This window comes from Phyllobates terribilis, unplaced genomic scaffold, assembly GCF_046119375.1.
Source record: "Phyllobates terribilis strain yellow unplaced genomic scaffold, ASM4611937v1 Scaffold_2__4_contigs__length_985480577, whole genome shotgun sequence".
Classification (NCBI taxonomy): domain Eukaryota; kingdom Metazoa; phylum Chordata; class Amphibia; order Anura; family Dendrobatidae; genus Phyllobates; species Phyllobates terribilis.
Genome location: NW_027362762.1, coordinates 130643979 through 130653664, shown reverse-complemented (window position 1 = coordinate 130653664; position 9686 = coordinate 130643979). Strand labels below are relative to the sequence as shown.

Here is a 9686-nt window from a genome sequence, read left to right as displayed (position 1 = left end):
AATTAAGAATGTACAATGGAAAGAGGATACATTTATATAACATGATGGATGCAGGGACGAGTTCTATAAAAAAAAATACAACCTCAAGAAATACCTGAAAAGTAATTGCCCCCTGTTATCCTGGTATTGCTCTCGGTCACATGGTTAATGTAATATGCTGCAGAGAAAGAACCAAACTCCAATCTGTCCCATATTACATATCTATCTGCATCATCTGTATTAGAATAGAAACCATACCTTGTGAGAACGCCGGGTCCCATTGTATAAATTTGGAATAATGGTTCCTTCATTTTTCTCAGATCTGCAGTGTTACTATTGTGTCAGAATGTAACAGATTCCACACGTTCTGCTCTAGGTGTGGTATTAAAACTATTATATTACAAGAACCAAAATAAATAGGTTTTGATTTTCGATTTACATGATTTTTATTGCATTGCAAGTTTTTACATACCTAGCATCACTATACATTACCACACTGTTATTACAGCCATGTCAACTTATAAATGGGAAATTCTAATCCTTTTTTAGCTGATAACTGCTTTAGAACACAAATTATGTATATCAGTCTAATTAAAGGGAATCTGTCACCAGGTTTTTGCTACCGCAGCATGATGTAGGGGCAGAGGCCCTTATTCCAGTGATGTGTCACTTACTGGGCTGCTTGCTACAGTTTTGACAAAAACACTGCTTTCTCTGCTGCAGATCTACCAGGTATCTGAATGCAGAACGCTGTATAACCCCGCTCACACCACTGATTGGCAGCTTTTGGGTGTTCACTGTGCATAGGCAGAAATCTGCCAATCAGTGGTAAGGGCGTGGTTGGGCTACTTGGCAGCAGGTTTACTAGTCCTCTAGTGATAATCTTCTGATAAAACAGTGATTTTATAGAAACTACATCAAGCAGCCTAATAAGTGACACATCCCTGGAATCAGGGTCTCTGTCTCAACATTATGCAGTTCTCAGATTAGGTAGCAAAAACCTGGTGACAAATTCCGTTTAATTGCATTCAGAGGAGAGCGGAGCTCGGGGGTACGTGTCTTCTCCTTTTCTAGTGGTTGTTGTAGGTCTCCTCACCAGTACTCCCACCCATTAAATCTTCTGACAGGTCTTTGTGACTTGAAAGTTTTCTAAAAGTGCAGATAGATTCAGAATTCCTGTCGTAGTGATTAGAGAAAATTTCTTCAAATTTCTAGCAGTGATTTTCAAGGTACTCTAATAGGGTTGAGCGAGTATGTTCTGTCCGAGTATGCTCGGGCGAGCACAGAGTATTTACAGCTGCTCGGTGATTAGGTTAAATCGCTCCCGTGTGCATGATTTGCGACTGTTTGACAGCTTTATTACATGTGAGGAATGTGTAAGAAATAGACATTCCTCCCATGTAATAAAACTGTCAAACAGTTGCAAATCATGCACACAGGCACAATTTAACCTTATCACCGAGCAGCTATAAATAATCGGAGCTCGGCCCGAGCATACCCGGCGAAAGGGTTAATAGAACATACTCTCTCAACACTATACTCTATACATTTTCGTAGCTTTTTTTTGTAGATCGCTATATAAATGTGACTTTGTAGTTTAACCCTTCAAGTGCTTGGTGGTTTAACCTTTTGCTACACAAGTTAATGAATTATATTACTATGTGTTTACTATAATTCCTTCGCCAGTACAGTAGCCGGAGCGTGTTACGAGGCGCTGACCTATGAGTTTTCCCTTCATAGACAATTATGGCATGTTGATAGGTTTTACCATAAATTTCTTATCATTTGGGCCGACTGATATAACTATAATCCCAAGGTTTAAGGTGAGATACAAAAAACAGTAAACTGCACTCACTCAACTGACCCAATCTGTTATTCTTCATAAAGGGGGATAACCAGAATTAGAAAACCAGGGCCACCCTTGTCTAAAGGTGGTGTATGATATTGCAGCTCAGATCCAGTCACTTCAGTGGAGTTGAGGTGCCGTACTACACAACTCATAGTTTTTGGAAGAAAGCAGCCATGTTTTTGTAATCCTGGACAACCCCTATATATAATGACAGTATACTGTGCGGCACCTCAAACGCTTCCAGCATATCATTTGTCTCTAGGGTCAGGGTCCGTGCCCACGATGCGTTTTTCAAGCGTTTTTGCGCAGCGTAAACGCTTGGGAAACGCTTGGTAATCCACCCCCCATGGTCCCCAATGACAATGCGCACTTTCAATGCCCATGCTGCGGATTTTTCCGCAGCGTTTTTGATGTGCGGAAAAATCCGCAGCATGTTCATTATTTGTGCGTTTACGCATGCAGAATTGCCTTCTCAATGCATTAGAAAAACGCAAGGCAATTCCGCATGTGAAAAACGCGTGTCAAATTCCGCACACGTTTTTCCGGGCAAGGACATGCAGAAATGAAGCGGAAATTTTCTGCTTCATCTCTGCATCGTGGGCACATAGCCTCAGATTCACACATCCGACCAGCCGCTGGTCTCCTGACCTGACTTCCAAAAGCCTCATAGGCATATATGGGGGTGCATAGTTTGGGTGAGCAGCCCGGTTGCCAGCCTGTGCATCACGGTACATACTTGGACCACGAAACACGGATGGGTGAATCCGACTTATCTTCATATCAGACATGATTTCGGTAATGGCGTTATCTGGCTTCTAATTATTAGTGGAGATTTTCATTGCCTCCTAATAAAGTATCCATTACACCGAGGCTCAATCTCCTTATTGTGTAATTCCTAAAAGGTTTTGTCTCATTACAACCTTCCAGGAGGGCATCGCTCCCCAGCCTCGCAGCTTCCTGCTTGTTGGGAGGCGATGCGCTCCTGCTAAATTGATTGTCCTAAGCTGCAGCATAGCGCCACCACTGGCACAACATGTGCACTGCGCCGTGCTGCAAACATGCAGTTTTGTCTCTGCACTGTCGCAGATACACATGGACACTAAAGCAGATTGGAAGCAGCGAGATGCTGTCCTCTTCTGAGCAGTGCTTACAAGCTCTTTTAGGAAGGAGACCAACCACCGCTGATAGACTACAGAAGTGGTAACATGGCCAGCGAGCAGTAAACTATAGAAATAAAAATCTCTCTATAATTAACTTCTTATATTCTGTCAAGAACAAAGTACCTTTTTTTTGCAAGCACTTTGCAATTTTAAGCATTAAAGAACTTGAAAATACAAGCTAAGAACATCAGAATGTTATCACCCATACACTTATATCCATTCTGCTCTTCCTATAGTGTTTCAGTGTAGCAATTTTGCTCATTATTCCATTAACACTACAGATCATTGCTGAATGTGATGACTGCAGACCGTAATGATTGTCTCATTATTACAGACAATGGTTCTTCATCTCCTGGTGTATACCCAAGATGCTACATGTACTGATCATCCTCAGCCTCATTGATGAGAAGAGACCACTTGTCTTGTCTGTCGCCTGTTGGTGAATCTTGTCGGGAGTTTCTGCTGGATGACACTTGGCTGATGTAGCTGATCTGATCCCAGGTGCTGGTCATTGGGATATCTCTTCTCCGGTCATCCATCCCGACATGAACACTTATCTGTGATGGGGTAAGTGGCTTCATGAGCCCCTGGGCTCGAGCTTCATATCTATCAGAGTCTGGTTTCCTGTAGCTGAGAAAGAGATCGGAGAGATATTGTAATAGTACAAGTCCATGACTTAAAGAGGTTGTCCACTACTTTTTCATTAATGACCTATCCTTAGGATAGGTCATCAATGTCGGATCGGTCTGGGTCTGACACCCGGTAACCCTGCCGATCAGCTGTTATTGATGGCCGCCAGCCAGAAATACTCATTTACAGAGCTGGCCATCTTCTGTCACAGGGTACTACACATCCGCCTCCTACTGATTAAAATAATAGGCGTATGTGCAGTACCAAGCCACAAGACAGCCAGCTCTGCAAGGGAGTACTTCAGGCAGGCGGCTACCACCACCGATAGCAGCTGATCGGCAGGGGTGCCGGCTGTCGGACCCCGACCGATCAGACATCTTAAGGATAGGTCATCAATGAAAAAGTAGTGGACAACCTCTTTAATATCACCATCATCAGATTTAATATCGCCATCATCAGATTTAATATCACCATCATCAGATTTAAAGGTAGAGTCCATCTCTTTGTTGGGCCAGTTGACCAATATGGACAGTAATAAGAGCATATAACATCATGTTACCATAGCAAATCCTGTAACACAAGATAAACAAGCACTCAGTTAAAGAGAATCTGTCACCAGGTTTTTGCCACCTAATCTGAGAGCAGCATAATGTAGAGATGGAGACCCTGATTCCATAGATGTGTCATTTACTGAGCTGCTTTTTTGTTTTGGTAAAATCATAGTTTTATCAGCAGGAGTATATCATCAGAGGACTAGTGAACCTGCTGCCAGGTAGACTTCCATATTAATGGGCTCTGTATAACCTGCCCCCCACTTCTGATTGGCAGCTTTCTGTGTATGCTGTACATGGGGCAAAGAGCTGCCAATCAGGGGTGTGGGCGGGGGTTATACAGAGATCAGCATTCAGAGAACTGATAGATTTGCAGCAGAGAAAACAGTGATTTTATCAAAATGATAGCAAGCAGCTCAGTAAGTGACACATTGCTGTATTCAAAGTCTCTCTTTCTGCATTATGCTGCTCTTAGATGAGATAGTGAAAACCTGGTGACAGATTCACTTTAATTCGGAGTTGTACCAAGGTCATTTTTACCTTACAATTTACACCGTAAAAAATGAAACCCCAAAAAACTATTTTTAGAATTGTGTGGTTTCCACCATATTACCTCACTTTCTTTTCCATTTTCGGATTTTCTATATATTAAATATGTATATATTTTTTTTACACACACATACATATGTTATATATACACGTATTTATTATTAAAATCAATGGAGTAATTCACACTCATAACAGGCTCTGAAAAAAATCAGGCCATTATATGGCTATGTAGACAAAAAAACGAAATAAAGTATGGCTTTTGGACAATTAGCGAAAAAAAAGTGCAAAAAACAAAAAATGGTTGTGTCATTAAACAATAAATTATTAATATAGGACGGCTGTTCAGTTTAACACTATGGACCAATTCCAATTAAATGATAGAAATCTTGAAATAGACAATTGTTTTTTTTTCCCATTTTTGGTTTGTTATTAGCATGTTGACAACTACTTGTGTTGTGACTGTGCAGGGTACAGCTTGAAGCTTTTGTAAGTTTTGTGCCCATATTACATAAGCGTATGAGGCCAACTGTGGATCTATTGACCTGAAGCGGAATTCATCAAATAAATAGAATAGTGAATAGGTGGTATCTTAGGAGATTCATAGAGAGTACACTAAAAACAACGTTCAATTTTTATTAGTTATATTAAAATATTAAAAGGATAAAAAAGGAGCTAATATTCCCAAAAACAATTACACCAATAAGTGAGTAGATGCTGATATCATATATACACCAATATCAACCGATAAAGTAAATGGCAGAGAAGGGGGAATGCTTTTTGATATTTATAAAGTATAAACCTGGAACAAAGGAAGATAGCCCTATTTAAGTCTACCCTGCCCCTGCCTAACTGCGGAAGTTGGCACCCTACCAAATACACAATTGGTGCCCCCGCTCAACAAAGGCTATTCCTACTCGGCCCTGATGTGCCTAATAAAGAAGACAAACGATTGGTTGAGGAGAGGAACCAGATATAATACTGTACTATCAGCACCACCAATCAAATGCCAGGCTCAATAGCTATTGCTCGGTTTGCTACTCAATGATACAGCAACTAGACTATTAAAGTGCTTTTTAGAGTTTGTGCAAATCAATTCGCAGAACCCAGTCCATTGGTTATACCAGTAATCTCTGGCAGCAAGGCAGGAGCTTAGAGAACCGATTTCTACGTCCATGCACCTCCAGTTCTTCTTTTAATTAGCCAACCTAGCGTGACATCACATGTATGTCACACCGCAACAATGACTTCATGTCAGGCCGGCTAATCAAACAAAGAGTTGCAGATGCCAGAAGGTGGGTTGCAGTACTCAGGTCTTACATCCAGCGGTCACTGATTACTGATGAAGAAGATGTACTAGGTCCTGCAAAACGATTCTCACCAACTCTAATGCCTATACTATGGCCTGACAAACGCTCATTCAGCCGTCAGCCATCTTCCAAATCCCCCAAACACATACCTGCTTAGCATGTATGTAAATTCAATGGGAAAAACAGAGTAAGCCACTTCCTTCCAGATACGTTTGCCGGCATCTGAGCTTCAGGAGAAACAAAAGGGTCGAGTGTTGTAAATCTACATACGTGATCCTTTTTCCCAACATTGGGATAGAGTCAAGAGGCCCCCATACTGATGAGCCACCAGTAGATGTTGGCTGGTCCTACTCAAATCGCTAGGTTTGGCCAACTTAAACCCTAACATAAATGCAGACATTTCAACTAAGCAAATTTTAGTAACTTATGCAAGAGAAGACTCGGGTATTACATCTGAACACATCAGAGCTTACCACTTCAGTTGTAGAGAGGACAAAACCACTGAGACAGAGGAGGCTGCCATAGCTGCTGATCCCATCCATGGCTGTAACACCAATCCCACCGGCAGGAATACACCTGGTGAAGACGAGAGAAATATAATCCCAGGCATGTACGTTAGCTGTGAGGTGCAAAAGACCACATATCAACATATGGAGATCCAGTCACACAATGAGCGTAAAGGCAACAGTGATGCCCGTAATGGCTATATAGATGTATCTGTACAATAATCATAACACAGGTCACATATAATCAAGCTACCTGCTGCAATGGGAATGCCGACAAGATTATAGATGAGCGCAAACATGAAGTTAATTCTTATTCTTCTCACCGTCCTCTTTGAGAGGTGAATGCTGGCGACAACATCAAGCAAATCATTCTGCAATACAAACCAGAAGTGGGTACTGGTTAGTAAGGAGAGGTCTTATTAATTTTTTGTGTATATAACACACATACACATATTATAAAAATATACGTGGATAAGTGGGTGGACTGGGGTACACCAGTAGACAATTATTGAAGAAAACTCCATTACTGGTGGTTCTGCTGATTAGTAGTGTTGTTCTCCTTAGAACAATGCCATATTAAATTATGCATATTCATCAGAAGAATACACACTGAGCATTTATGTATCCTGTCTATAGCAATAGGGAAAGACTGATGTAAAACATGTGACGAGTGACGTCATAGGGAATTTGACTTCTCTGTCATTCCAGTATTGTTAAAATGCATAAACTGATCCAGACATAGGGATGCACATACTCTGATAAGGACAACATCTGCAGCTTCAATGGCAACATCTGTTCCTGTGCCAATGGCAATGCCAATATCAGCTCTGGCCAATGCAGGGGAGTCATTGACGCCGTCGCCCACCATGGCTACTTTCTTCCCTTCGTTTTGTAATGCTTCGACTTTGGCCACCTTGTGAGAAGGAAGAACTTCTGCAAACACCTTCTTGATCCCAACCTGGAAATGCCAAAAGGGTTTACAAAAGATTCCTATGAAACTACCAACAATTTTACTAACACAAACCCAAAATAAATATAATTCCATCTATGTGATATCACATTCCAGAAACTTACATTGGTCTTGACATAATATAGAATACAATATAAATATAAGTGCTATAGTTACTCAGATATACACTTTATTTTCTCAAGAAGGGAATATGGTGGCTGCCCTGACCTCGATTGGTGTGCATGAAAAGGCAAATCCCACTGAACTGGTGCACACACAAGCTGATTATAATCTTCTTTGTACATTGCTATAAATAAATGAACACATTTCAGGCCATCCCAAGCATTTAACTGCATGGATCCAAAAAAGGATTACCATGCCTCTTATTATATTTATTATGTCTGTGAAACAATTTTCATGCCTAACTGAACAATTGGTGTGGCCTTGTAACAATGGGTGGGGGATCACTGAAAGGAGTGTAGTCTAAGATGCAATATTTTGGTACAGTAGCTTAATATGTAGTGAAAACTTGATAAATGCACCAAATGTACCATTCAGCATAAGCCATTTTAATAACTTTGGCACATTTTAACATGGTCTAGTTTATCCGGTACTTTAATATTGATGGCCTATACTTATGATAGCTTCATATATAATAAGACAGACTGACCGAATACAAATTCTGGGTCTTTTCACCTTGTATCTTAAATGCCACAATGCAGTCTTTCCTCCATAATGCCTTCTATCCCAAACAATCCAAACAACAGCATATAATACTGTACATCCAGTCTGTTTCAATAATTTCCTTTATCCAATATATTATGTTTCAAACCTTACAATGAATTTTATTAATTCATAGAATTAAACAATCATAATAATCACCAAAGTGAACAAAGGCCACAGACTTTGGTGCAAACTGTCCATACACAACAAACAGAAGCAGAAATATTGAAGCAGAGACACCCAGCACTCGACCGCCGATCAGCTGTTCCTGGGGCCAATGGCGAGCGGATGTGATCAGTCGTGGAACTGCACAGCACAGCTCCGCCTACTGTATAGTGACCACCGCCAGGTTCTGCCCCTATAGGGGTGGATCTGCAGCTCCCTGCTGCCGCCATTACACAGTAGACAGAGCTGTGCATTTCCACTCTGTAGCTAAGCACAATCGGCAGCCGCCGGCACCGGGAATAGCTAATCTATGGGGGTGCCGGGTGTCACACCCCCATCAATCTGGTATTGATGACCCTTCATAAGGATAGGCTATCAGTATTAAAGTATGGAACAAATCCGATTCATATTTGTAGTAACTTTTAACCTAAAATAACAACCAGTTTCAGAATGATAAAATAGGCCTCCACCTGACAGGGTGTACTCATTTCACTATCAGGTCCGCGCTAATGAGCTGGTTCAGCACATATCTGATATCTTAACTTTTATCACACTCAATATGAGGGTCGCTTAGGACTAGTGATGAGCAAGCATGCTTGTTAAACCTTTAACCGAGCATGCTCGGGTGTTTACTGAGTATCTTCGGCGTGCTCGTATATTATGTTTGAGTCCCTGCGTCTGCATGATTTACGGCTGTTAGGGAATCCTCACATGTGTCGAGGCTGTCTAACAAACAGGCAATCCCTGCATGTGTTGAGGCTGTCTAACAGCCATAAATCATGCAGATGCAGGGACTCTAACATAATATAGGAGCACGCTGAAGATACTTTGTAAGCACCCGAGCATGCTCGGTTAAAGGGTTAAGGGAGCACGCTCGCTCATCACTATTGAGGACTGAAAGTTACTACACCTGTGGATCAATAAATGTTAGTTACTGAGCTGAGTGCCTTTGTGGCTCTTCATATGTGGATATGTTATGTGGCAATGTATAAGAAACCAGATTAACAAACATATATCCATGATCCTTTGTGAAAACTTGCTCCCCTGATTCCCTATTATTTTCTTAAAAAAATAACATAAAATCACTGTTGAGATACCAGGTAATAGAACCTCAGGAGGGGAGGAGGTGGCCGGACTTTACTGTTGCGCAGTGAAGAATACTGGACGCCCATGTTGCAAACAAGAGGTCTCAATAGAGAACACGCTTCCTGCTTGTGACGCCAGTCACTACTCAATGTGATGCTAGTCACTACACACGGACTTAACGTGTTGCAGGACAGTCAAGAGGTCCGGAGATAGTACCAAGAAGGCTCGTAAT

At 41.4% G+C, this 9686-nt stretch overlaps 1 protein-coding gene across 8 annotated transcripts in view; it reads right to left on the bottom strand.

Annotated features, from left to right (window-relative positions):
* Positions 1-1401: 1401 nt before the first annotated feature.
* The window catches only part of ATP7B (ATPase copper transporting beta), a 163504-nt gene continuing 155219 nt past the window's right edge, over positions 1402-9686 (bottom strand). For 6 of the 8 annotated variants that reach the window (XM_073662630.1, XM_073662633.1, XM_073662632.1 and 3 more), the window contains 4 exons: positions 7286-7489; positions 6785-6902; positions 6499-6601; positions 1403-3618 (listed from right to left, as the gene is read on the bottom strand). In XM_073662630.1, coding sequence (XP_073518731.1) covers positions 3360-3618; positions 6499-6601; positions 6785-6902; positions 7286-7489 — 684 coding nt within the window. In that variant the 3' untranslated portion in view covers positions 1403-3359. Of the gene's footprint in view, positions 3619-6498; positions 6602-6784; positions 6903-7285; positions 7490-9686 lie in introns of all 8 variants that reach the window. The other 2 variants (XM_073662627.1, XM_073662628.1) reach the window with 1 other exon arrangement.